At 33.1% G+C, this 27,877-nt stretch overlaps 2 protein-coding genes across 3 annotated transcripts in view; one reads left to right on the top strand and one right to left on the bottom strand.

Moving 5' to 3' along the window:
- The window catches only part of LOC143081086 (E3 ubiquitin-protein ligase rnf213-alpha-like), a 95,121-nt gene extending 67,445 nt beyond the window's left edge, over positions 1-27,676 (bottom strand). Inside the window, exons 1-24 of the mRNA XM_076257322.1 lie at positions 27,621-27,676; positions 24,962-25,262; positions 24,530-24,631; positions 23,968-24,060; positions 22,392-22,578; positions 21,710-21,997; positions 20,317-20,897; positions 19,865-20,018; positions 19,152-19,372; positions 18,711-18,863; positions 18,238-18,399; positions 17,347-17,986; positions 16,416-16,584; positions 15,875-16,011; positions 14,444-14,518; positions 7,502-7,608; positions 6,291-6,432; positions 5,728-5,923; positions 5,139-5,370; positions 4,822-4,977; positions 3,988-4,253; positions 3,115-3,283; positions 1,547-1,683; positions 51-248 (exon numbers count right to left, since the gene is read on the bottom strand). Of these exons, the coding sequence (XP_076113437.1) occupies positions 51-248; positions 1,547-1,683; positions 3,115-3,283; positions 3,988-4,253; positions 4,822-4,977; positions 5,139-5,370; positions 5,728-5,923; positions 6,291-6,432; positions 7,502-7,608; positions 14,444-14,518; positions 15,875-16,011; positions 16,416-16,584; positions 17,347-17,986; positions 18,238-18,399; positions 18,711-18,863; positions 19,152-19,372; positions 19,865-20,018; positions 20,317-20,897; positions 21,710-21,997; positions 22,392-22,578; positions 23,968-24,060; positions 24,530-24,631; positions 24,962-25,262; positions 27,621-27,634 (4,880 nt within the window). The 5' untranslated portion in view covers positions 27,635-27,676. The remainder of the gene's footprint in view (positions 1-50; positions 249-1,546; positions 1,684-3,114; positions 3,284-3,987; positions 4,254-4,821; positions 4,978-5,138; positions 5,371-5,727; positions 5,924-6,290; positions 6,433-7,501; positions 7,609-14,443; positions 14,519-15,874; positions 16,012-16,415; positions 16,585-17,346; positions 17,987-18,237; positions 18,400-18,710; positions 18,864-19,151; positions 19,373-19,864; positions 20,019-20,316; positions 20,898-21,709; positions 21,998-22,391; positions 22,579-23,967; positions 24,061-24,529; positions 24,632-24,961; positions 25,263-27,620) is intronic.
- LOC143080872 (uncharacterized) lies at positions 9,348-13,652 on the top strand. 2 transcript variants are annotated; one of them, XM_076256979.1, is made up of 2 exons: positions 9,348-10,361; positions 12,056-13,652. In XM_076256979.1, exon 1 carries the CDS (start codon positions 9,397-9,399, stop codon positions 10,345-10,347), a length of 951 nt encoding a protein of 316 aa, XP_076113094.1. In that variant the 5' UTR covers positions 9,348-9,396; the 3' UTR covers positions 10,348-10,361; positions 12,056-13,652. The 2 variants fall into 2 exon arrangements, with proteins under 2 accessions (XP_076113094.1, XP_076113093.1); XM_076256978.1 differs by having other exon boundaries at positions 12,053-13,652.
- Positions 27,677-27,877: the final 201 nt, after the last annotated feature.

The following is a 27,877-nucleotide window of genomic DNA, read 5'->3' as shown; positions in this document are numbered from 1 at the left end:
ATTCCATGGAATGATCACCTTTGAACTTTCCATAATGCAGAATTACATACCTAGGCAATGCATCAAAGTTTTCTGACAGATTAACTAGGTTTCTAACTAAAGCATCAAATAAGTTTGGTTGCATGATAGCCGTCTCTAGGACTTTCCTGGTCTGCTGATCTACCAAGTTTCCTGTTCTTTTCTCTATGTTGAACCCAAGGAATGTCATACTGTGGTGGTCTGGGTTGAAGAAAAGATATGGATGTGGGCTGAAATATATAAATAAAGGTAGTACCAAACACCTTGACTAACATCAATTAGGCCAGAATTTTTTAATTTGTTGGTTTACGGAACCGCCGATCTGATTTTGCCGATTTCCAGAATAAAAATAAAATTCACTTTTCATGCTTTTTTATTCCCGCCGAGCGTAACAAATGCATTATCCCTAAAAAATAATTAAAATACTCGTTTTTTTATGAAATGAAATGCATTAATCACTATTAAAATTGATAACACTTTCTGTAGTGAAAAAAATAAAACTTCCATTTTATGTTTCTAAAAATAGACAAATCAATTATAACTGACCTTGAAATGTGGTTTGCGCAAATAATTTTGCGAAACGAAACCTGTGTTTAAAACCAATTACAAAATCAATTCGTTTACCGTATTTGTCATCAGTCCGTAAGATGCATCATCTGATAGAAATAGACTTGTCCAAATGTGGACAGGTAGAAGACGTCAAGTTAAAGTACTAAATATTAACAAATCATTTGAAATTTTCTTGCTTCATAGATCATAAAAAAATATCGTCCATTTGGCCAAAAAAAACGGGAATGCATGACAACAGATTAATCCGATATTCTCGTTTTTCCAGTGGACGAGTCCATTACGTTTGTTGACATGTGTGTTGAAACTTATTTTCGTACGACGTTTTTACATTTTTTCTTCTTTATCAGTTTTCGTGCTTGAAGATCGTAATTCACCAAGCCCACCAAGTTATCGGGAATTGATTAAGAGCTACGGGAATCTGTTTTTCATGTTTGTGAAATGACGATATCCAAGCAGTCCCCGTCCACTTTTTGTTTACGGGAAATTATTAGAATGTCATGCGATGTTTATGACAGCTGATTTCATCGAACTAAAATCTAAGAAATGATGACAAAATTGCATATTTTTTTTCTTTTTTTTGCCGACCGACCGACCCGACTTTTTCATGGGTAAAATCCGTAAACCAACAAATTAAAAAACCCTGGCCTTAGGCTCGTTTAATGTTCATAAAATTTTGACAAAATATTTACTTTGACCCTTTGACAAAAATATAAAAATTTCAATTTTTTTTTTACCAACCATTTTATCAGAAAAATTTCATTGGTTATATAACAGTTTAACAAACACTAATTTTGATAATTTAAAAGCTTTATATTTCCTTAACAATAGAACGTGATTAAAACGTACAGAGTAATTTCCCTGTAGTATTATGTCCCACCTTAATCATTTTCTTTATTTATCCTCCCTAATTTGTTTTCTGTCACTATCTGGTAAATGCTTATTGAAATTTATTGTTTACCTAGTTTCCCATGTTCTCCTCATTTTGTATTGTTGTACCACATCGCCCTCCTCCTCTCCGTCCCCCTGACTTATCTGTCTCTTTAACAACTGTATTGGAGATTCTTCACTCACTTCTAATGATCTCGTAGAAAAATCCTGCAAGTAAATATTCCATCAAGTTATTTTTTCTTAGCATGCACATTTTTATGTAACCAAATGAAGAAATTTGTGTGTTCCAATTTCTGAATAGTATCTTCTAATCTATCTATCTATTTTATCTATTTTTCTGTTGAAGAAACTTAAACTACACTTTTTCTTGAAAGAGTGATTACAATTTTTGTTATACAATGATACATTTTGGTTGGAATTTGTCTATTTCAAATTTATTTATTTCTATTGCTAAATAAAATACAAATATTTTGTCAATTGTGTGTCATTTCTTACTTTTCAATTTTTCTAATTTTTTAACTAATAGGGTATCATTTCTCAATTTTTTCATACAAAAACTGTATACATGTAATTATAACTATTGAAACAGGCTTAATTCAGGATGAATAAATACATGTTTTTATCTGCAACACAATTTTTGTTTTGAAAAAGGCAAATGGCAAATGAAGTTAATATTTTTTTCAAGAGGTCTTTAAACTAGAGGCTCTCAAGAGCCTGTGTCGCTCACCTTGGTCTATGTGCATATTAAACAATGGACACAGATAAATTCATGACAAAATTGTGTTAGATTATATAGATTACTTTACCCCATGTCAGATTTGCTCTTAATGCTTTGGTTTTAGAGTTATAAGCCAAAATCTACATTTGACCCCTATGTTCTATTTTTAGCCATGGTGGCCATCTTGGTTGGTTGGCAGCGTCACACCACACATTTTTTAAACTAGATACCCCAATGATGATTGTGGCCAAGTTTGGATTAATTTTGCCCAGTAGTTTCAGAGGAGAAGATTTTTGTAAAAGATTACTAAGATTTACGAAAAATGGTTAAAAATTGACTATAAAGGGCAATAACTCCTAAAGGGGTCAACTGACCTTTTCGGTCATGTTGACTTATTTGTAAATCTTACTTTGCTGAACATTATTGCTGTTTACTGTTTATCTCTATCTATAATAATATTCAAGATAATAACCAAAAACAGTAAAATTTCCTTAAAATTACCAATTTAGGGGCAGCAACCCAACAACAGGTTGTCGGATTCATCTGAAAATTTCAGGGCAGATAGATCCTGACCTGAAAAACAATTTTACCCAGTCAGATTTGCTCTAAATGCTTTGGTTTTTGAGTTATAAGCCAAAAACTGCATTTTACCCCTATGTTCTATTTTTAGCCATGGCGGCCATCTTGGTTGGTTGGCCGGGTCACCGGACACATTTTTTAAACTAGATACCCCAATGATGATTGTGGCCAAGTTTGGTTTAATTTGGCCTAGTAGTTTCAGAGAAGAAATATTTGTAAAAGTTAACGACAACAGACGACGACAACGGACAAGGATGGCGGACGCCGGACGCAAAGTGATGGGAAAAGCTCACTTGGCCCTTCGGGCCAGATGAGCTAAAAAAGTTAATTATCACACTCACTCTGGACATCTGTATAAGAAATCTCAACACAAACTTAGAAAATCCTGGTAAATCCTCCATGGCAGCTAAACAACAGAAAGCTGACACTTCAAAGTCTTGTAGCTGTTTGTTCAGGAAGCTAACGAAATGATACAACTCTGACCAAGATGGATCTTTTATACCACAGTGTCTGAAAAATATATAGGTCAACAAAATGATAAAACTCTTACTACAATGAATCACATAAATATAATGCTTCTCATATCTAAATGCATTTATTGTCTCATATTCTCTGTCAATTATAAACTGATTGAGTTAAGCCACGGCAATTGCTATTTTAAAGTGTGTCTTTCTACGTTGTGATGTGACAGTACCTATTCAAACTTTTAAACCTGCTGCATTTGTTTGCACCTGTCCAAAGTCAGGAATCTGATGTTCAGTGGTTGTTGTTTGTTGATGTGGTTTGTAAGTGTTGCTTGTTTCTTGGTGGTTTTTTTTTTTTGATTAGAAAGTTGGTTTTCCTGTTCGAATAAACTTACACTAGTCATTTTTGGTGCCCTTATAGCTTGCTGTTCAATGTGAGCCAAGGCTCTGTGATGAAGGCCGTACTTTGACTTATAATGGAATACTTTTACAAATAGTGACTTGGATGGAGAGTTGTCTCATTGGCACTCGTATCACATCTTCTTATATCTTAGAAGTCTTGAAAGATATAAGTGATGCCACCAAAATTCAATCTTGATCTGTGTTTTGTGGTAATAAGCATTGTGTGTTAATTTCATATCATTTGGTTGAGGCAAACTAAAATTAGAGAATGGAAAAATAATTTGGGATGTATGGACAGACAGACATACAGATCAACAAGAGTAAAACTTCATGCACATTGTTATATACCTGAGCAAGACAACTAAACAATCCTTTTTATCTCCTTCTGCCTGACTAGGATTAACACTGTCAAGTTTATTGTTAGCATCAAGCCTCTTAAGGTATTGGTATGGTCTCTGGAATGTTTTACTCCTGAACTCAATATTATCAAACAATCTATCATGAATTGTATTATCATCAGGCTGTCGTAGGATGTCAAGACTTTCCTGTGGAGATCTACAGATTATGTGGGGTAGGATGTCTAGGCAGTGGTGTAAACACTTCAATTTCCTTCCCTGCAATTGTAAAAAGATGATAAATTTAAAGCCATCTTCCCAACTCAGATGCAATGTGAAAATTATGCACCTTTTATTTTATTTTTCTTCTACAAATTATATCCATCCCCCCCCTTTCCATCCCCTAAGCAAACTAGACTTTTCCCTTACTTTTTGTCAGAGGTTGGGTTTTTGTTTTTTCAGCTTGAATATGTGTTATTAACAGTAGTCTCAATTCAGTACAACAAGATAACTCTAATCTAACTTCTTTAACTTATATACCAGATAACCCTAGTAAACAGTGTCCTTACCTCTTTAACATGTACATCAGTATCTCTAGCTAGTAGTGGCATAGACTCAATTATGTAGTAGTCTAACTCAGATCTCCTCCATACATATCCAGAACTATGGCCTATACAACCAGATAACCCTAGTAAACAGTGTCCTTACCTCTTTAACATGTACATCAGTATCTCTAGCTAGTAGTGGCATAGACTCAATTATGTAGTAGTCTAACTCAGATCTCCTCCATACATATCCAGAACTATGGCCTATACAACCAGATAACCCTAGTAAACAGTGTCCTTACCTCTTTAACATGTACATCAGTATCTCTAGCTAGTAGTGGCATAGACTCAATAATGTAGTAGTCTAACTCAGATCTCCTCCATACATATCCAGAACTATGACCTATACAACCAAGTATCAACAACTGGAATAGGAACACATCTACCCCTTCTTGGACCTAATTCATATAGAAAATATACAAATAGAAAAATTATGAATTTTGAATTACTAGAATCAAAAATGTTATCACATCATTCCCTCTAAGTAAGATGCCAAAGTAATTCTAATTATGCTAAACTCAAAAGATATATCAATTAAGAATAATATGATTTTGCTAACCTCGTGAGATATATCAATGTGGTATATTCTTGGTCTGTATTTCTGTGGAGGTAAAATTTCCTCCCTGAAAACATCCATTATTTGATCATTATTTAATGTCTTCTCATGAAGTGGAATAGTTATACTATTCTGTGTTGACGACACTTGTTTCACTAAATTTTCTACCATTCTTTTCTTGTAAAGGGATTTCCCCACACCTGCTCTCCATGATTTAACAACACGAACACTGCATCTGAAAGAAAGTACAATAACATTAGTGTCAAAGAAAAGTCTTAAAGAACTTAATACACATTAGTTTGAGTAACTGAATACATATCAAAACATCTACTTTCCCAAAAATTTAACTTTTCTTTACCCAGATACTAACTTTCACAAATGGCGGAATCAGCTTTGTGACCATTATTGAGAAGGAATCAAAAGTTGTAAGCTGTATAATTGTATTGCAGTAGTCACATTAAGGTATAGAGTAACAACAACATAATAGAATGACGTTACAATAGAAGTTCCTTATCGATGTCACATTATAGTTTGTAGGTTTCTCAACAATAATCTGTGCGGGTTACTTTTCAAATTGTTTGTAATTTTGTACCTTTCATAATCTACAGTTGACGCTGGTGTCCATTCTTTGTCTGATTTGTCCACTTTAAATTTTGTGAGGAGATATTTTCTTATCATATTTATATTTGTTAGTAATGGAGGTTTGTGGTATTTGTCTAGGGCAGCTACTATTCTGGATCTGTACTCATTCTCACTACTACAAATAACTACCAATCTATACTTAATACCTGCAAAAAAGAAAATAAATAATTTACGCCAAAACAGGTTATTTGTCAATATATATATGCAAGGACTTTTATATAGCTAAGTGTTCACTGATTGTTCGCAAATGGAGCAGAATGTGCTTGTTATTTTAAGTCTAATTCTGCTTTATTTACTGTTCCTGTTGTTCAAGCTTTGACTTCTAAGTGGTATTTTGTGGACTTTTGTATTGCCTTTCCATATTTTTCTTTTTTCAATGTTTTTGGCATCTTCTTATTTTCTTTGGAAAGATAAGCATATATATTTCCAAATATTGACAGTTTTTATGGGATTCAATTTCACTTTAAAATAATTCATGATTCTTGAAATCACAAAAGTGTAGGTAAATTTTACCTTTACTGTCAGCTTTCCTGAGATGTCTCTCTAGTGAGTTCTCTCCCTTGTCACTGACATCATAATTCAACAGATCAGCATTCACTAGACAATACACTCGGTCATTGTTGGCAAATAATGCTCTTCTCCAGAATATTTCAATCTGAAGGAAACAATCATTTAGAAAACAAGAATGAGTCCAAAGAACACGGATGCCCCACTCAATCATTTTCCATGTTCCATGGCCTGTGAAATTGGGTAAAAATCTAATTTGGCATTAAAATTAGAAAGATTATACTATAGGGAACATGTGTACTAAGTTTCAAGTTGATTGGACTTCAATTTCATCAAAAACTACCTTGACCAAAAATTTTAACCTGAAACTCCAACTTTCATTTTCTATGTTAAGTGGACCGTGAAATTGGGGTCAAAAGTCTAATTTGGCTCTAAAATTAGAAAGATCATATCATAAGCAACAAGTGTACTAAGTTTCAAGTTGATTGGACTTCAGATTCATCAAAAACTACCTTGACCAAAAACTTTAACCTGAAACTCCAACTTTCATTTCTATGTTAAATGGACCGTGAAATTGGGGTCAAGTCTAATTTGGCTTTAAAATGAGAAAGATCATATCATAAGCAACAAGTGTACTAAGTTTCAAGTTGATTGAACTTCAGCTTCATCAAAAACTACCTTGATCAAAAATTTTAACCTGAAACTCCCACTTTCATTTTCTATGTTCAATGGACCGTGAAATTGGGGTCAAAAGTCTAATTTGGCTTTAAAATTAGAAAGATCATATCATAAGAAACAAGTGTACTACGTTTCAAGTTGATTGGACTTCAGCTTCATCAAAAACTACTTTGACCAAAAATTTTAACCTGAAGTGGAACGAACGAACGAATGGACGAACGGAGCCACAGACCAGAAAACATAATGCCCCTCTACTATCGTAGGTGGGGCATAATTGTAGGTGGGGCATAAAAAGAACATTCTGATAAAAATAATCCCAAACTACACAATAACTGAATAAGTTTTCTTTTTATTCATTCAGATTTTTCCCAAAGACTGTATATCTTAGCAAGCAATTATACCTGATTTGGGTGAGAATATTTCAATTTACAGGAGCAAGAAATAGTTTTATAAACTTGAATTTTCTAAATTTTGTGTGAATTGTTGGGCAAGTGATGATATTTAAAGAATTAAATTTAATCTACATAGAGTTTATTTACCATATCCAGAGTTGTATTAGGTGTACATAGTAAAACTTCTTCAGATTGTGGTAAAGGTCTATCAACTTCATGACTGTATACTGATAATACTGTGTTGTAGATATCACCTGGAATGTATTGATTCATTAAACAAATATGTTCTTTCTTCATTACTTTTGAGATAAGAGTTTCATCTTGATGAATAGACAGAATATAAAAAAAAAGAAGTATTGTGTGAGCTAGTTTTCAATTATTATACCTATGTTAAATAAAAAATGTGATCCCCCCCCCCCTGTTTTCAGTAAATTGGAAAAAGAGTTTCAAGGAAATGAATCTGTGTCACACTGTATGGAATAGCATGATAACCTGCCAGCCCATCAATAAGCTATCACTTGTAGTGGCTGAGAAAAATTTGACAACATTTTTTTATGCACAGATCAATGTATAGAAATAGGGGTAACAAAGAAACAAGTATCATTAAACCACTTTTCTAGCTAGTTTTATAGACATATTCATTCCGCACATAGCATGAGTGTTACACTCAAATTTTAATTGACTAAAATTGTCAGTTTCCTAAAAAAGGTAGATGGTACTCTCTAGGGACTCAGGCTTCCCCAACCAATAAAAACTGACCTCCACGAAATAGTACAATAGTGCTGAAAGTAGCATTAAAAACCAACCAATCAATCAATCAACATGGACATATTCTAAAATATCTGGAGTGGGTTTCATAATCAAAGAGCAGATTGCTCTGAGGGATACGATTGCCATTGTTTTCATTGACACATGTAGCTGTATAATATTATTTTCAAAACTAATTCAACTGCACATGTAAAATGTAATTTATGTAATCTGAATAGTTACAAAATAGTCAATCCCGGATACAAGTGTAACAGTATGAACAATGTACTTATTGTGTTTTATTTTTGTACTATCAATTCCTAGTTTACTTTCCACAGCAGTCACTGAGACTCAGAGTGAGAGAAGGTATTTCTATTCGTATCTTATCACCTATAATTTTTCCTACGTTAATTCTAGTAGGAACCCAATTCCTAACTCTTTAAATATTTAATTTCCTTTGAGTCAGTGGTCATGACTCCTTTCCGTTTACATTGCGATCGTTTTTAATATAATACGACGTTTATCGACAAAACGAGTTAATTTTCTCGATGTGTTGTGTCCTATTTAAATTCAGAATTGACGAAATTTACTTCCGGAAGGGAGACAACTCGAAACGATAATATGAAAGACTCCATTTCGCCTGAAGGGGTGTTGTAGTTACACGACTACATATATTTTAATTTAAATGATACATATGATTTATAATTTAACTACGTCATCCCGTTTCCGGGACCAGATGAGATGTTCGTGCGCATGTGTAGCTTCAGTTCGTAGCTTTATTTCATAGAAGGCAGACGTGGTCTGTAATTGTAGCTTCTATAATGAAATATTTTATCACAATAACTACGAGGTAGTTATTTTTTTGTTGTTTAATATGTAAATAAACTCGAGGGGTTTATTGTTTATATTAATTTTTTTTTATATTTTTCTCTGTTGTAAATTTACGATAAATAGACCGTTTTACGGCAGTTGATATTTTTTGGTGTAAACAATGGCGGATGCCATGCTCTCGAAAACTGATTCAAAATCCTTGAAGAAAGGTTCAAGTGCTTCAAATGAGGCAAAAGGTAAAAATCCTAAAAGAAAATCATCCGGTGATGATTCTCGTTCAAAGAATGACGATACAAATAGTTGTAGTAGTGGTGCAAAAATTGTCAGCTCCGGCGAGGCCGGAACTGTTGCTTCAAGACTTAAGGTCTAGTAAAGAGCCCACTTTAGCTGAGGTTTTTTCAGTTCTGAAGAACATGCAACAGGAACAGAGTTCCCAAAAAACTGATTTTGCGTCTCTCAAGTCGATGGTCGACGAATTGTATTACGTTGAGCCTGAGGGTTACGATGAAAGCCAGGGTGCAGACCCTGAGGTTTATGATGAAAATAATAATGACAATAATGATCATGTTGGTGATACTGAGGTTGCAGAACCTCCAGCTAAAAAACAAAAAACTGTTGACAAAGAGGGTGACAATGTTTTTAAAGCTGCTGCTCAAGCTTATAGGTCAAAAGATAATGTTGATACAAGTGTAGATGACACTTTAGCTGACACGGTTAATGAATTTTTCCGTGAGGGAATATCTGATGAAAAATACAATGAACTGATGAAATCAGTAGCTAGACCAGAGAATTGTGTTTCTCTTACAAGGACTAGAGTAAATCAGCTCATTTGGGATTTACTCTCTCCTCAAACTAGATCTTTTGATTCGGTCATACAACAACATCAAGAGACTGTTGTTAAAGCATCATGTAACATTACAAAATTATTAAATATGTTGTGCAAACTAAAATCTGAATTGGGTGACGACTGTCAACAAGAAATGCAGTCTTGCATAGATTTGGGGATTGATTCCATAGCTTTACTGTCACAATATAACAAGATGACTAATATAAAAAGAAAGGAATATCAAAGATTTGATTTAAGTCCTGAATATCATCATTTAAGTTCACCCTCAATTCCTTTCACTGACATGCTTTATGGTGACAATGTCCATCAAAAGTCGAAAGAAATTCAAGACATGAACAGACTTGGTCGAAATTTAAATAATAATAATAATGCAAGAGGTAGAGGAAATGGTTTTTCTCGAGGAGGTAGTTTTGGTAGAGGACGAGGTTTTGGTAGAGGCCGTGCAGGGTCTCGTCGTGGTGGATACAGAGGTGGTCGAGGCCGTGGTTACGGCGGTAGAGGCCAGTATTCAAATGATCAAGGTGGTTCAAAAAACTTGAGAGGTGTTCCAAGTTTCCTGAGGAAGTAAATTATGCTAAACAGGTAAGTTTAGCGGGTGTCTCTGATATTAAACCTTTTACAGCAGGTAGATTGAAAAATTATGTTGAAAACTGGCAAAAAATTACTTCTGATAAATTTATTTTGGATACAGTTGAACACTGTCACCTTGAATTTATTGATAATTCAATACCCACTCAAAGTCTCACACCATATCAAAGAATTTTTGATAAAGGCCAGGAAAAGATTATAAATGACGAAATAGAAAATTTGAAAAAATTAGGTGTAATAGTGGAAGTTAAATTTGATACAGATCAATATATATCTCCAATTTTTACAGTTCCAAAGAAAAATACAAATGAGCATAGAGTGATTCTTAATTTAAAAGAATTGAATAAATTTATTATTCCCCATCATTTCAAGATGGACACTTTTGAAATGGCTTTAAAATTGGTGAAACCAAATTGTTTTTTCAGTTCAATTGATTTGCGTCATGCATATTATTCTGTTCCTATAGCAGAGGAACATCAGAAACTATTACGTTTTATATGGAAAAACACTATTTTTCAATATACCTGTTTACCAAATGGTTTGCTATCAGCACCTAGAATCTTTACAAAGTTAATGAAGCCTGTTTTTGCAACTTTACGGCAATTTGGTTATATGAATGTAGCTTATATTGATGACTCTCTTTTGCTTGGAGATACTGAAGATGAGTGCATAGAAAATGTACAAAATACTAATGATTTAATGGAGTGGCTTGGTTTTATAATTCATGAAAGAAAATCTGTGTTCAAGCCTGCTAAACAAATTGTCTTTTTAGGCAATATTATTGATTCTGTATCTATGACAGTTGTGTTGCCAAAAGAAAAAGTAGAAAAAATTGTATTAGAATGTCAGAATCTGATCAAGAAAAACGTAGCTAGTATACGGTTAGTTGCCCATGTTATAGGCTTGCTAATATCCACTCTTTCAGCTGTGGATTTTGGTCATTTATATTACAGAAATTTAGAAATTGAAAAGATTCAGGCTTTAAAATTTTCATTTGGGAATTTTGATCAAAATATGACTATAACATTTGCCATGAAAGCAGATTTAAAATGGTGGGTTGAAAACTTACATTGTCAGAAAAGAGTCATTAATAGGAAAAATCCAGATTTTTCTATGACAACTGACGCCTCATTAAAAGGTTGGGGTGCTTTATTTAAAGACCAAAAAATTCAAGGAAGATGGAATGATGTTGAGCAAACTTATCACATAAATGTTCTGGAATTGTTAGCCATTTCTTATACTCTGAAGGCTTTTTGTAAAAATTATTCAGATATACATGTGAAGATTTTTTGTGACAATTCTAGTGCAATTGCTTATGTTAACAATATGGGTGGTATAAAATCCAAGCAAATGAATGAAATAACCAAACTTTTGTGGGTTTGGTGTATTGAAAGAAATATATGGATTTCAGTAGAACATATTCCTGGTAAATATAACGCTGCAGATGTTGAATCAAGAAAAATTGACGATCATTTAGAGTGGATGCTTGATAAGCAAGTTTTCCATAAATTAGTGGAGATTTGGGGTACTCCAGACCATGATTTATTTGCCTCTAGATTAAATTGTCAAGTTAAGAGTTTCTCGTCGTGGAAACCTGACCCTGAGGCAGTATTTGTAAATGCTTTTAGTATTTTATGGTCTGATGAGGTATTTTATTATCTTTTTCCCCCTTTTTCTCTAATTAGTAGATGTTTACAGAAAGTTCAGAAAGACAGTGCAGAGGTTCTGATGATTGTACCATTATGGCCGACTCAGGCATGGTATCCAGTTTTACTAGAAATGTTGATAGACTTTCCAAAAATGTTGCCTCGAAAGAAAAGACTTCTGTCCATTCCAGGAACGGAAAAGATTCATCCTCTTCACAATCAGTTAAAGTTTCTTGCTTGTCGGTTATCAGGAAAAATTTGGAAAACCAAGGCATTTCAGACAAGGCTTCCAAAATCATTTTGGCGTCTTGGCGAGACAGTACGAAAAAGCAATACTCAACTTATGTCAAGCAATGGTTCCGTTTCTGTAGTAAAAGGAAAATTGATCCACTTCAACCAGCTTTAAATGAAGTCTTAGATTTTTTAACAGTGCTTTTTGATAAAGGATTAAGTTATAGTACGATAAATTGTGCAAGATCTGCATTGTCAGCCTTAGGAATAATGTTTAATGGAGTGACAGTTGGCTCTAACGCTACAATCATCAGATTTTTAAAAGGTGTTTATAATTTGCGACCTTCAGAACCTAGATATAGTGAAACTTGGGACGTATCTAAAGTTTTTAATTTTTTACGGAAGTTATCTCCCGTAAAGTATATTTCGTTGAAAGATTTAACATTGAAGTTAGTAATGTTAATTGTTTTATCCACGGCTTGTAGGACACAGTCGTTGTTTTTGCTATGTTTAGACAATTTAGTTAAAGGAAAGGATAGTTATACTTTGTTTTATTCAGGTTTATTAAAACAGAATAGACCTGGGTTTAATGTACATTTTGTTGAACTTTTTGCTTATCCTCCAGATAGGAGATTGTGTGTTTTTACTGTTTTAAAAGAATATTTGATGAGAACAGCTCAAGCTCGTGGTAATAGTCAGAAACTTTTTATAAGTTATGTGAAACCGTTTAAAGCCGTTTCAAGAGAAACAATTAGCAGATGGATCAAAACTGTGATGTCTAAATCAGGAATTAATTTAAAATCTTATTCTTCGCATAGCGCTAGATCAGCAGTTGTTTCTAAGGCTTTCCATAATCTGATTCCTGTGGAATGTATTTTACGAAGAGCTGGTTGGACCAGTGAAAAGACTTTTGCTAAATTCTACAAGAAGCCGATCGAGTCAGATGAACAACGTTTTCAGAGAGCTGTTCTGAGTACATAGAACTTTATTTGTAAATGAACTTTGTATATAGGAGGGATATATTTGTTGTTTTTTTTTTGGAGGTTTTTAATATAACTTTTTGACTTATCTCAGGGCTTGTGCTCTTTGAAGTCTCATCTGGTCCCGGAAACGGGATGACGTAGTTAAATTCCAAAACTAAACGAGACTTACCTTGGTAAAAGTTGAAGTTCAGTTGGAATTTAACGTAGTCATCTTTAGTTGTAGGGATCAGATGCCCTCCCGATATCCCTCCCTCTTTTTTGTGATGTTGTACTTAGTACTTTTGTATGCACAAACCCTTCGACTTTGAAGACTGAAGCTACACATGCGCACGAACATCTCATCTGATCCCTACAACTAAAGATGACTACGTTAAATTCCAACTGAACTTCAACTTTTACCAAGGTAAGTCTCGTTTAGTTTTGGAATTATGCAACAACAATAACCCTCAATAGCAGACGTACTTAGAAAGGATCCCATGAGTTTTAAATTAATCATCTGAGTGGGGAATCCAGAGCAACCATTCAATCTAATACCCCTTGAAGTCAAGAAAACTATACGCATGCACATAATTACCTAAACAAACCCTGAAGCAAGAACGTATATTAAATGTTAATTTAACGACCTAGATGGTTCTCTATTTTTTTATGGAAGTATAATATCAAATATCAGTTTCATAACGGTGACATGTATATAAGAAAAACTCCACTTCAGTTCTTATATGACAGATATTATAGATTTATCGGAATTCAGAGAACTCTAGCATTTTTATCAAAACTGGGGAATTCCCTCTGACTTGTTTCTAAATTTATAAAAACACTAAATATAAATACTGCTTAATTCTGATTTTCCGTGTTGTTAAAAACACGCATACAAGTCAAGTGAAATATCAAACATGAAGATTATGAAAAAAACATTATAGGAAAGTTGTTTAAGTTCAATCCCTTTGTTTGTTTTTACCTTTTAAAGCCAGACAATCATAAGAATCTGAGACGTTCCTTAATGTTTAGAATAAAACGGTTGCGTGAGGGCATGGCCCTGAGCCAATGGTATAAGTCTACAGATCGCTTGGAAGCAATCGTATCCCAAAAAATTTTACTTTTGAGATTGATCGTAAGTCAATTCAGTATACATACAATAAATCTTAGTGGTAAGTATTTTTGTGAAATTGACTCCAAATATTTTTTAAAAATCTTTTCAATTTCATAAGAGACTTACTTTGATTACAAATCAACAAGTTTGGTTCTCCTGCAGTAAAGCATGGTAGTAATGTCCTGTTAACTGTAAAGTCATCTGAAACAAATATCAAACAGGTTGGTCTACATTTGAAATTGTAATATGAATTGTTGTCTCTACAAAACTATAATAATAAATTCTTGCATACAAATTTCAATAGGAAACATACTTTCCATTATTATAATCATTAAACCATTACTTAGGCTTTTCCTCAGTTTCTCTATTATTATTCTAACCTACATTGTAGACAAGTCGCTTTTCAATTTTCATTGAATATTTGGAGAGGAAACTTACAGTGAATGCTTTGACAACAAAGATTTTTTCGTATAATGTTTTTGTGACATTTCACAAACCTGACCTGAATATTTAGCTTGTCCAGAACTCTATGTTTCCTAGGCCTTAAGTTGATGGAAAACTCGCAAAATTCTCTATCATTGGTCTATTTTTTATGTGGAAAAACAGTGTTTTAACTCATTCGCCCCAAGGAGATTTCTGGAAAATCAGGCATTTTCGAAAATTTGCAATCATATGCAAATTATATGCAAATTAGCAGACTCTTGATGCTGTAACTGATGTTATCTATTAAACTATATATTGGGATTTGGGGGTGGCAGGCATGGGTGGAGTGTGTGGTGGGAGGTGTAATATTTTCTTGTGGGTTTGAACCCACCCCCACTGAAAAATGGTAATTTTCTGTCTATTTTCGGATTTTAAAATGACCTTGAGAGGTGAACATTGACAACACTGTGTATCTTTGTCATTCAAATATTACCCTATAGTTACAGCAGTCCATTCATGCTAACTGGGAGTATGTGGGACTTGAGTGTCTCGCTGGGGAATTATTAGTGTCAAGTCATGTCTGCCAAAATGTCCCTTTTCACTGATTTCTGACAAAACAGTGACCTAGATTTTACAGACTAGATTCCTATTGGCCATATTATACCTCGTTGTGTACCTGTACCACCTATGCATGCATTTAGGATAATAGTTTATACCTACAGTCACTTCCAGTTACAAAGTGACCATCAAAAGATGCCCACCCCCACCTGATTTTGGCTACTTTCACGTTTTTCCGATTTTGTAACCCTTAATCGGCATTCAAAGTGCCATATTTTCATGAACAGACATCTGAGAAGAGTTTATGGACCATGAACTGCTTGGTTGAAGTCCCTGCTATCATAACAGTTCAGCTGGGGCAGTTCAAAAAAATTATGGAGGGTCATACGGGCCATCAAAGAATGGTTGTCGCCATCACACCTACAGGCGGGATTGGGGGCTAAAGGGTTAAAATAAGTAAAGTTCTATGTGAAAACTTTCTCACACGTTTTCATCAGCTTAGAATATTTTTTATCCTGAATCATTGAACCATTACCTAACTTACTCCTTTATATAAATACATGTACCGGTATATACCTTGCTCATTTAGTCTATTAAGAATGATGCCTAGATGTTCTACACTAAGATAATCAGACACACTGGATGAAATGGAAACTAGGAATGTCTTCCACAAATCTTCTAAGGTTTTTATCAATTTGTCAACAGAGTTCTCTCTACAAGTAAGTTAAAAACAATGATTATTCTTCAATGTAATGACACTTTTGTAAACATACTGAAACCTGTAACAAATTCATGATCACAGAGTTTTCTGTATTCTAATAAATGCCCCTTAAAGCTTGTTTCGATGTAATTTATATTTTCCTCATTGAAAATGAAACTTGATGAACATGGTTTGAAATATATATTTTTTTTCTTTTTTCATTTTTTTCTGTTCCATTAAAATTGAAAATCCTCCAAGGTGACAGAATTTGATGTGAATTTTAAACACAATAGCGTGGATAAAAGTTAAATGTAAAAGAAAAAAACAAACAATTATGAAAACATTCATATCAGGTGATGCTTTTGAATTTATAGTTTGGACTTCATGATAAAGTGAATGTAAAAAACAAATTTTTACCTGGATCCCACTCCAACGAGCTGAATAACGAGGCCCTCAGTAATAGAGGCTAGAGACTGATCTGTTTGTGTCCATCCATGGAAATCTGGAACTTCGTCAGGTGCCGTCTCACTCATGCTCTGTTCCTCTGTTCCATATTCATCTTCATTGTCCATACACCAAACAATTCCTGATTATAAATATTCAGTTATCAGAGAATTAAAGGTTAGTGTATCATACTATCATTTGCACTTTTTGTTTTCAGAAATCCCAGAGAAGCTTTAAGACATCGATTTGTATCCATGCAATTATTCAAGGTTTTTACTAAACAACACAAATTTTATCAATTAGAAGTATGACTTGAAAGTATGGTTTATAATGTCAATTTATTTTTTTAAACTAAAGTGAACCCGGCCATGTCCACTTATATTTTTGTCCATCTGATGAGTTAAGTTCTCAACTGATTTTTATAGTTCGTTCTTATGTTGTACTGTTATACCACTGTCCCAGGTTAGGGGAGGGTTGGGATCCCGCTAACATGTTTAATCTCGCCTCATTATGTATGTATGTGCCTGTCCCAAGTCAGGAGCCTGTAATTCAGTGGTTGTTGTTTGTTTATGTGTTACATATTTGTTTTTCGTTCATTTTTTGTACATAAATAGGACTGTTATTTTTCTCATTTGAATTGTTTTACATTGTCATTTCGGGGTCTAATATAGCTGACTATGCATTATGGGCTTTGCTCATTGTTGAAGGCTGTACGGTGACCTATAGTTGTTAATTTCTGTATCATTTTGGTCTCTTGTGGAGAGTTGTCTCATTGGCAATCATACCACATCTTTATTCATGAAAGATCTTATTTACTTTGCCATAATTTAACATTGTTTTTTAACATGTTGCTTCTATTCCAATTATTTTTTTTTAATTTTTCATGCATGTTGTCAAACCTTACCTCCATCTATATCATCAGCCTCTACGTGTTTCAAAGCTTCTCTTGCTAACCCTAAGGGGTATCCAGATTTTGTCATTTCATTGAAAAAAGTCTGTGTTTTCAAATCATCTGATATTTCTACTTTCTCTTCTTTGTTATCTTTCTCTTCCTTTTCTTTCTCTGTTTCCCTCTCAGTGTCAGCTCTATCAACATCAAGTTTGGCGGCAGACATAGCTTTAACAAGATCGTCCTTTGTACATCCATGTTTAACTGCAGACAGCAATGGATAAATCAAAGCAGCTGGTTCTTGGGCAGATCCTAACTTGACAAGTTCCTGTTGTAAAATCACCATCTGATCTATTGTGAAGAAATTCAGACAGTAATACTTTTCCCGTTTTTGGTCAATATAGTCCAGCCATTTCTCATGGCATTGCTCCAAGAATCTGGCTAGTTTTGGAATGATGAAACTGACATCATGGTTTTCCTTGTCAATTCTACCTTTCAATGTAAGCCTTTCTTCACCAAATCCAAAGTTTATAAAGGCACATGCTTTTCTATCTTTGTCACACAGGAATTTTACATGCCATTGAGAAAACAGCACACATCCTTCAGCTACCAGCTTTTTGTAAATATTACCAAGTCTAACAACTGAGTCTAGGATCTAAAACAATAAAAATCTATGAGATCAGTTCTACATATATGATAGATGTACACTTACTTCTCAACAAATAACTTCAATCAAATTTGTATGTTTTATGATTAAATTGTAAGTTAATAATCTTATTTAATATTTTAATGACTTTTCATATATGTGCTTCATTGACTTTATTGAATTGTAATTGACCAAATAATACTACCATCCAAAAAGAATTTTTAAAACAGTTAATTTCTATTAGTCATTCATAACCTTACCAACATAAACCTATCGACATCATCTTTGCCTTTCTCAGCTTTTCCTGCCACTAACATCAGACGTGATTGGAGGTCGTGAAGTTGATCGTATCTGTAATGGTTTCTCTGAGCCATATTCCCCTCCTCTTCTGGTACACGTAACTCCAATACATCTGTTAACTCCTATATTATAAAATAAATCATTTCTATAAAAAAAAACTATCATTCCTAAAATGGACTCTTTTATCATTAAATAGATATGGAATCAAAAGTTCAGTTCAATATGAATAATATTGCTATGCTGTATTTAATTTTCCCCATTGCTTTTGAACTGTGCAAAAAAAATAATCTCCCTTGAATATACTCTAGAACAATGGCAAACATTATGAGCCCTATACAACATTAATGCATTTTACCTAAACACTGAATGATATATCTAAATACACTATCTCCAACAGTGTCTCAAATAAGTCTAAGACTTCAATAAAACTTACTGGAATTTTCAGAAATGTTTTTTTCTCTAAGTTTCCAACTTGGTAAATACCCTTTCCATTGATAGCTTCAGCTTGAGCAAGGGAGGTAACTTCTACAGAGCCATGCGATTTCTTCACTGATTGCAGCCATTCAAGCTGTCGAGTTGTATCAAGCTGAAAGTAAAAAAAAAAAAAAATATTAAACAAATATATCAACAATACAGAATATGTGTTGGAAAAAAGTTAAATATGGTTTGGATGTGCACAAAGCATTTGGACATTTGATCATACATTCACAAGTATTAACAAATATTTTGCTGTACAAACTTTTGGCTCCAACAGTTCACTTGAAACACAGAAAATCAGGAATCTTTTATTTTGAACACTCACATTTATGCATTGATTCTCAGGTTGTACTTGAAATGTGCATCTCAATAATTCATTGCCTACAAAAATTCTTACCAACTTCTGTGGCAGTTGAGGATTAGGAACTAACTCTTTCCAAACAACCTCACATTTTTCCAGGAACATCTTCGTATCACATTCTTTTTCTAAATTAAAGATCAGTGGTGCATATCCAGTGGTAGCAGAATGTAAACAGTTGACCTTGGCAATTTCCATGTCACCTTCACCTGCTGAAATACTCGCCAAGTCTACAAATACTTTTAACTCCTTAAGTCCAGCTGTGGTTAAATAAAATAAAATATTTTATTACAGTAGGTATGACATCAAAATGATCTGTTCTTACTGAACGCTTATACATCTACATGAATTTGTGAGTTAAAAAAAATAACTAAAACTTTAAACTGTCTGAAATATAAATTTCAACTAAAATAATAAAGTCAGTCTAGCATGAAATATAGATCATTTTGACCAAAATTAGGTATAGGATGGATAATCATAAAGTCACAGCTAAATATAAAATTAAGTACTTCTTAATAAAGCATTGGTTTTACTGGTATGTTGGCCCAGATGTAAACACAGACACGGTGCTATTGCATCCTAATATAAATACTTAGACTGATTCAAAGCACTGTTGACACTCACGGCACATACATGTAATTATCTTATAAGTTCCCCTCAGTGAGTTCCCTTAATCCCTAAGTTGTTTTTTATACATGAATATAATCAATTGAACAATTTTAAAAGAATTTATACAAAGTGAATACCGTTACCTGGCATTGATTCTTTTATCCAATCAACAAGTGGTTTACATTTGATAAAAACCTGCAGACATTCAGATCTATCCTGTGTAATTCCTAATAGTATAGAGCAAGTAGTCAGCAGATTATCGTCCAATTTCTTCATTACTGTGTCCTCACCACCAGTCTGGAAAATGAAAAGATTGAAAATGAATTCCTTGAAATTAATATTTTCTCTCAATTAACAGTTGAACAACCATGCGTTCTCTATTACGGTTTTCAAGATAATAGACTATGTTGACCATGTTTGACAGCATGCAGTCATTAGATAATTTTTTCAAACTAAATACCCTGTTGATGATTATGGCCAGGTTTGGTTAAATATATGATTCCACTTTCAAGTCCTCTTAAAATAACAGAAGTTTTGTGAACAAATTTCTGAATCCTTGCTATGAACCAGAATAATATTTGCACTAGTTACTTACCAATTTGATTATCTCTTGTATTTGACTAAAGTTTCCTTTTAAATCAAATGCATTGACTACTTCCATAATAGCTTTAGCTCCATGCACACAGTTCCTAATAGTCCCATGCTGCTCGATCTGGTATAATCTTTCTTTTATCCAACTGGTATCTCCCTCATTATCCAGTAGCCTGAACTCTTTCTCTAAAGTACTGCTGTCTTTTGTCTTGAACCATTTCTCAAAATCAGTGAAAAACATATCTCCTGTTTTCAAGTTCTTACTCAAAGTCTTCCACAGCTCTAGTGCTGGTTGCCAAACCTTCTCAAATACTTCATTAATATGAACATTTCTACCAAGTTGTTTCTGTTGTTCAATTCCCTTCTTTTCCCAAATCTTCATGAAAAGTAAACCTTTGCAACATTCCAGTATTTTTGGAAGTATATTTAATTCTTCTGGACATAGCTCAAACACAGTGACTATTGGTTGGTAAGTTTCAGGATTCTTTATATTTTCTAGTAATGGTGTTTTTACAAGTTTGTTTAAACTAACCATATCTGGTGCGCTGAAAATCTTTAGCTTGGTTTCCAAATATGCAGTATCAGCTACAGATAGAAAGGAGAAAGACACATTATTTTTAAGTTTAAATAACTTAATTAATTCTAAAGTCTTCAACAAACTCTAGAAGAGAACCAATTAAACAATTGTAATAATTCTGTATGAATGTGCCTGTCCTAAGTCAGGGGCCTGTAATTCAGTGGTTGTCGTTTGTTGCTGTGTTACATATTTGTTTTTCATTCATTTTTTGTACATTAATTAAGCCGTTAGTTTTCTCGTTTGAATTGTTTTACATATGTCATTTCGGGGCCTTTTATAGCGGACTATGCAGTATGGGCTTTGCTCATTGTTGAAGGCTGTATGGTAACCTATAGTTGTTAATTTCAGTGTCTTTTTTTATATATATACATATTTGGTCTCTTGTGGAGAGTTGTCTCATTGACAATCGTACCACATCTTCCTTTTTTTATATACATTTGTTTTGATTCTTTTATGCATTTTTTAGCTATTGTTTTGTTTATTTGCTGAGGAAGATGATGAAAGGGAATCTGATGTCCTAATTTATTTATTTATTAAATAACAACCTTATGTTAATGATGTTGATGGTACAGTATCCATTATACAGATCAAATAGTTGATCAATTAATAGGCTAATTAATGCATCTATAAACCTGATCAAATATCAGGTTTATAGATGCATTAGGAATAGCTGTAATGAAGACAACTTTAGGTTTTATCTTTTCAAACTTCCAAAATCGAAGATCATTTTGTTTTACTCATAAAATCAAATCAATCTGTTCAAGAACTGTATTGTTTCTCAATGTGAAGAACAATAAAAGCCATTCTTTTCTTTACATACCTTTGCAGTGAATACAGACATAGGTGAAGTCTTGTACAATTTGGAAGGTTTTATCAAATGCCTCAAGTTCTCTGAATCTAATGAATAATGTTACCATGATGGCTTCAGCATGTTCAACTTTCATAGCAATAAGTACTTTTTCAAAGCTTCCACTTCTACTGTTTAACAACCTTAATGTTTTAATCACTATGTTTCCTTGTAGTAACTTGTTAATGAATCCCTGTATTATTTCCATGAATGTTTTCAACAACTTCAGACAGTCATCAGTTACTGCTTTTGGGATATTACCTAAAATGTAACATTATATAACAAAATACAAAACAAAAATGTGTCCATAGTACACAGATGCCCTACTCACACTATCATTTTCTATGTTCAGTTGACTGTGAAATTAGGGTCAATTTGGCATTAAAATTAAAAAGATCATATCATAGAAAACATGTTTCAAGTTGATTGGACTTCAACTTCATCAAAAACTACCTTGCTTTGTATGCAGAAATTGACAAAACCAGGAAATCAAAGGCCAATGAAATTGCTGGTTTTCCTCAATCCACATAAAATGATACCCACGAAAATAAATTAATCCACAGAAGAAGGTTAAAAAAAAGGTATATTTTGAGAGACTTTTTTGTATCCTTATAAATCACATATAATTAAAAAAAAATATATGTATACAGCTTACAGTACATCTCCATATATGTAGGGAAGGGTCCCCATGTAACAGCATGATGAAGAACTTCATATGGATCATCCAGCTTGCGTACATCCCAACTTCTCTCAAAAACATTGGAAAAAAGCATTCCTAGTCTCATGTTGCCTCTTTCATCTTTGACATTTCTCCAGTCAAAACTGCTACACTTACTGACAGCCTAAAATTACAAACAAGATTTATGATCATTTATGAAACTGAAAATACTTATCTTGTTACTATTGTTATCACTATATGTTACCATATGTGTTTCTGATTTTACATTTACATTATTGAATCCAGTTTAAGGTAGTATGGGTGTCTTTCACCATCTCGGATTGTAAAATAGCAGAGCACAATATATCAAAATTTTTAATCTAGTCAGCAAAATTTGATGCATGACCAAGGCTTCCAAAACGGTCATATATTCCGGTCATTTGTATAATCTACCTGTTCAGGTGACAGGTGAACTATGTTCAGTACCGGACATCGTATAAATTGATAGGTTTATTCACAATTATTTTCTTACATTTCAGCGGTTTGTATCTAATTGATTTAGTCCAAAAGATTAAAATTATTAGAAATTAGTTTATCAACATGATTTGATGAAAAATTTTATAAAAAGGTTTTAAATAAAAAATCGTCAGAACTACGTCGTATGAACTAGAACACGTGTGCGCATGTGCACAGGTGAGAAATTAAATAATGCATCCTACATTTCTTTAAAAATGCTAAAATTATCATTGTTACCTGTATCTAACGTTCAATTCAAGTATTTTGTTGAAGAAATAACGTGGAAAGAGCTTATGGTCCATGTTTTACCGTTGTCAAGTCAACATCCGGTTGAAAACGAAAGTAAAGTTTTTGACAATGTCATTTTGCACAAATAAAAAGTCTAAGGCAGATAGGAGCACGCTGATGTGCACACTTTGAATGATGCACTGCCAATTTAACAGTAACATCCGAACATCAAGTTCATATCATATCAGTAAAGTTTAAAATCGTTTTTTTTTTTAATGTAATGTCAATCATTGGAATGGCCGTCTGATTACCATACCTTTTGTGACTAAGTCTTAAGGGATTAAAATCGGGATCAGATATGAAATGTCCGGCTGGCTCAAATATTTTTTGGAAGCCTTGTGCATGACTGCAATAATTTCAAGTGTATTTTCATTCAAATGATCAAATTTATAAGACTTTAACATATAATTACTAATATCTTTACCAACCTAGATTATTTTTTGCTTGATTTTCAATGTATTTAAATTAGCTTATTTAGGGGAGGTAACTCTGAATTCGTATATTTGCTTTGGGACTACATTAAAATTAGCTATTTCATGTTTAAGCAGGGAAATAGTATCGAGATCCTATCTTTTCTTTTGATTTTCTGAGAAAAAAAATTAAGAAAGCTATCTTCTTGTATCTTATTTTACAATTCTATCATTTAGTTTAGCTTCTATTCACATAATGATGTTTTTTCCTGTATTATCCATACAAAATGTTTCTTTTTTTCACAACCTGTAGCATGAGGAAAAGTTTCCTATATTAAATTAACTTATACTTGTTTTACCTTTAATGCAACTTTGCTAAGAATCTCTTGTACAATTCCATCAAATGATTCTATGTGCATACAGTAGATTTCTATCAACTTCTCTTCAATGCCCTGAATATTAAACATATTTGTAGACTAGAATATGCACATGGAAGATAAAGAGGTCCCAAATACATATATGAAAATAAAACATTGCACACTAAAATTTGCACCAAAGTTGGTCAGCAGGTGCAATATGCATCAATTTTGTCAATTTTTTGTCCCATTTCTTGACCTGGAAGACCGAGGGATGCTGATAGATGTCTTGTCTGTAGTCTAAATGTAGAGTGAATCCCAATGCACATATTTACCACAACAGTTTGGAGGTTGGAGTAAAACTGATCTTAGTACAGTAGTCTAATGAAAAGGTCATTTAGACCAAAAATGCAAAATTTTTCGATTACTTTTCAATTTTTGACTTCAACTGGACTTGTCCATTGTTGAAGGTTGTATGGTGATTTCTTACTGTTTATATTGGTTGACCTGCACTTATTTATATAAAAAAGTTCAACAAACATTAAATATATATCACAACTGTTACCTTTTCTTGAAGTAATTTGTGTAACCGTTCTTCTAATGTCTTCAAAAAGGAATCTCTCACTTTACCATCTGGAATTTTTATACTGAGTGCTGCATTCCACAACTGGGGATAAAATTTAAAAAAAACATAAGGGGCATTTTGTAAAAAATATATAGTTCTCTAGTAGACAAAAACAGACAATAATGAATGATATCCTAAGCATCAAACAAAGTTACTAATCTTTGGTTATACCAAAAATCTTGCTGGTGTTTCTCTATTTTCCCTAAATTATACGACAATTTTTCATTTAGAACAAGTTTTTAAGTTTTATAGGCAAAAAATAAATTTCATCACATCACTGATTCTTCTGATATTTTTTATTCAAAAAACACTGTACCATTACAATAGCAGTCCTCTTTGAATGATCTCTTGTGGAATTTTATAAATATTTACCTTCAAAAACTTTAACTCATCCTTATATATAGGCTCATCAGCCAGCCAATTAACAATCTTCACTCTTAAATAATCATATTTCCTCCAGTGACTGTCCTTTGTTATATTCAGCTGTTGATATGTGTTCCTGCTAAGGTCAAGTTTATCTTGAATTTTATCAAACCTATCCAACGCCATTAAAAACACCTCAGTAGCTGGTAGATGGATGATACTGTTTCCAGACGGATACTTCAGACTTGCTTCCAGTAGGTCAGCTGCTATTCTATATTCTCTGAATGCATTGGTAAATCCTGTTTTGGACCTATAAATAAATAGTTTATTTGAAATTTCTAATTCATTACATTTGGAATTCTAGATATTATTTCTACCCAATGATGAGGGGGTTGGGAGGGGTCCTGATCACGAAGTCCCGGGCTTAAAAACAAGAAATCCTGAGGTCCCAAATTTAATTAAATTTAAATCCCAACATCCCGAATTTCGAAAAAAGAATTCCCTTACCCCGAAAGGGTCAATCCCAAAATCCCAAGCTTAAAAACACATAATCCTGGAGTCCCGATAAAGGTCCTATCCTCCCTCAATGATCAACCTGTGCAATATTTTAGCTCATTGCAAGTGAATCTTTTTTAGATCCCTATAAACATATGGTAAGAATATTTTAGATTACACTACTTCAATACTAACATCTTTTGCCTCACTCACCTAGTAAAACATAGAAATTTAAGAAATTGGTATTGTTAAATAACTATGCCTTTTTTAACAAGAGTGCACACACTGAAATGTCTCGCCTTCTTTACTAATCATTGATATTATGTTGATAGTCCTAAGTATAAAGCTTTATTACAACTGTCACATAAACTTAACATTAACCAAGATAGCTAAACAAAGACCAATGAACCATGAAAATGAGGTCAATGTCAGATGAACCATGCCAGGCAGACATGTACAGCTAACAATGCTTCCATACAACAAATATAGTTGACCTATTACTTAAAAGTTTTAGAAAAATAGACCAAAACACAAAAACTTAACACTGTGCGATGAACCGTGAAATTGAGGTCATGGTAAAAAAAAATCTGCAGGACTGACATTTAGATCATAATATATTTCAGTACACCAAATATAGTTGACCTTTGGCATATAATATTAGATAAAAAGACCAAAACTTAAAAAATTAACTTTGACCACTGAACCATGAAAATGAGGTCAAGGTCAGATGACATCTGCCCACTAGACATGTACACCTTACAATCATTCCATACAACAAATATAGTAGACCTATTGCAAAAAGTATGAGAAAAACAGACCAAAACACAAAAACTTAACTATAACCACTGAACCATGAAAATGAGGTCAAGGTCAGATGACATCTGCCCGCTAGACATGTACACATTACAATCATTCCATACAACAAATATAGTAGACCTATTGCATAAAGTATGAGAAAAACAGACCAAAACACAAAAAACTTAACTATAACCACTGAACCATGAAAATGAGGTCAAGGTCAGAGGACACCTGCCAGTTGGACATGTACACCTTACAGTCCTTCCATACACCAAATGTACTAGCCCTATTGCTTATAGTATCTGAGATATGGACTTGACCACCAAAACTTAACCTTGTTCACTGATCCATGAAATGAGGTCGAGGTCAAGTGAAAACTGTCTGATGGGCATGAGGACCTTGCAAGGTACGCACATACCAAATATAGTTATCCTATTACTTATAATAAGAGAGAATTCAAGATGACAAAAATTCTAAACTTTTTTTTCAAGTGGTCACTGAACCATGAAAATGAGGTCAAGGACATTGGACATGTGACTGACGGAAACTTCGTATCATGAGGCATCTATATACAAAGTATGAAGCATCCAGGTCTTTCACCTTCTAAAATATAAACCTTGTAAGAAGTGAGCTAACACCGCCGCCGCCGCCGGATCACTATCCCTATGTCGAGCTTTCTGCAACAAAAGTTGCAGGCTCGACAAAAATGTACACAATAATTACATTTGTCTCTAACAGTCTATTATAGGATTAAATGCCTTTTTAAAGGAATTTATTTGTGTATAAACTCTACCAATTCACTCACAAACAAATAAAAGTCCTTTGGACTTTAATGATATGTTTGTGAGTGACTTGGTCCAGTTTATATACTAATAAATTCCTTTAAAAAGGCATTTAATCCTTATAATTCTTTAAAATTGGAGATAGGGAATATATTTATCCACACTTGTTTCCTTCATCACACGCAAATTGTATAAAAATGACTGGCACATGAATATATTGGTTGGTTAACGCAAACAAATGTACTCAATAAAATTTACTTTCTGATAAAAAATAGACTGCAAAAACTCTAATTATCATTCAGACGAATGTTTTTGTGTATATTATTTAATTTAATGATTATTGTGCAGTGAAAATAATTTGTGTTAACGTTATTAGAATTATCACACATTGGTTATTGTCAATACAAAATGCATCAAAAAAATTACCATTAATTTATGAAAGTACAGGGAAATAATATTGTTTCTAAGCACACCTTCAAAGAAAGCGATATTTCCATATTAAATTTATATTACCGGTATATATTTAAAAACATTTACTGTAAATATAATAATAATATCTAAAACAAAAGCAGTAAATATAAGATTAAACTTACATATCTATTTTCATATCAAGGTACTTGGAGGCCACAAACTTTATCAGTTTCTTTACTAAACTCTATAATAATATGAAGTAGAATTCAAGAAGATTAAAATTCTCCTCTTGAGACTAAATGATATAAGATAAACATGTTTTATCCACTAGAATGGCTGAGATTTACTTTTAATAAAGGTAAACATGATTTTTTTTAAAGAACATCCTTTATACTTTCAAAATCTTCTATTGTACTGATTTTAAATTATCGATTTCCAA

This window comes from Mytilus galloprovincialis, chromosome 6 (assembly GCF_965363235.1).
Source record: "Mytilus galloprovincialis chromosome 6, xbMytGall1.hap1.1, whole genome shotgun sequence".
Lineage (NCBI taxonomy): Eukaryota > Metazoa > Mollusca > Bivalvia > Mytilida > Mytilidae > Mytilus > Mytilus galloprovincialis.
The sequence above is the reverse complement of the archived record's forward strand: the minus strand, read 5'-3'. Positions and strand labels throughout refer to the sequence as shown.

Coding starts and splice junctions, on each gene's coding strand:
- LOC143080872 (XM_076256979.1), top strand. CDS start 9,397: ATGGTCGACGAATTGTATTACGTTGAGCCTGAGGGTTACGATGAAAGC.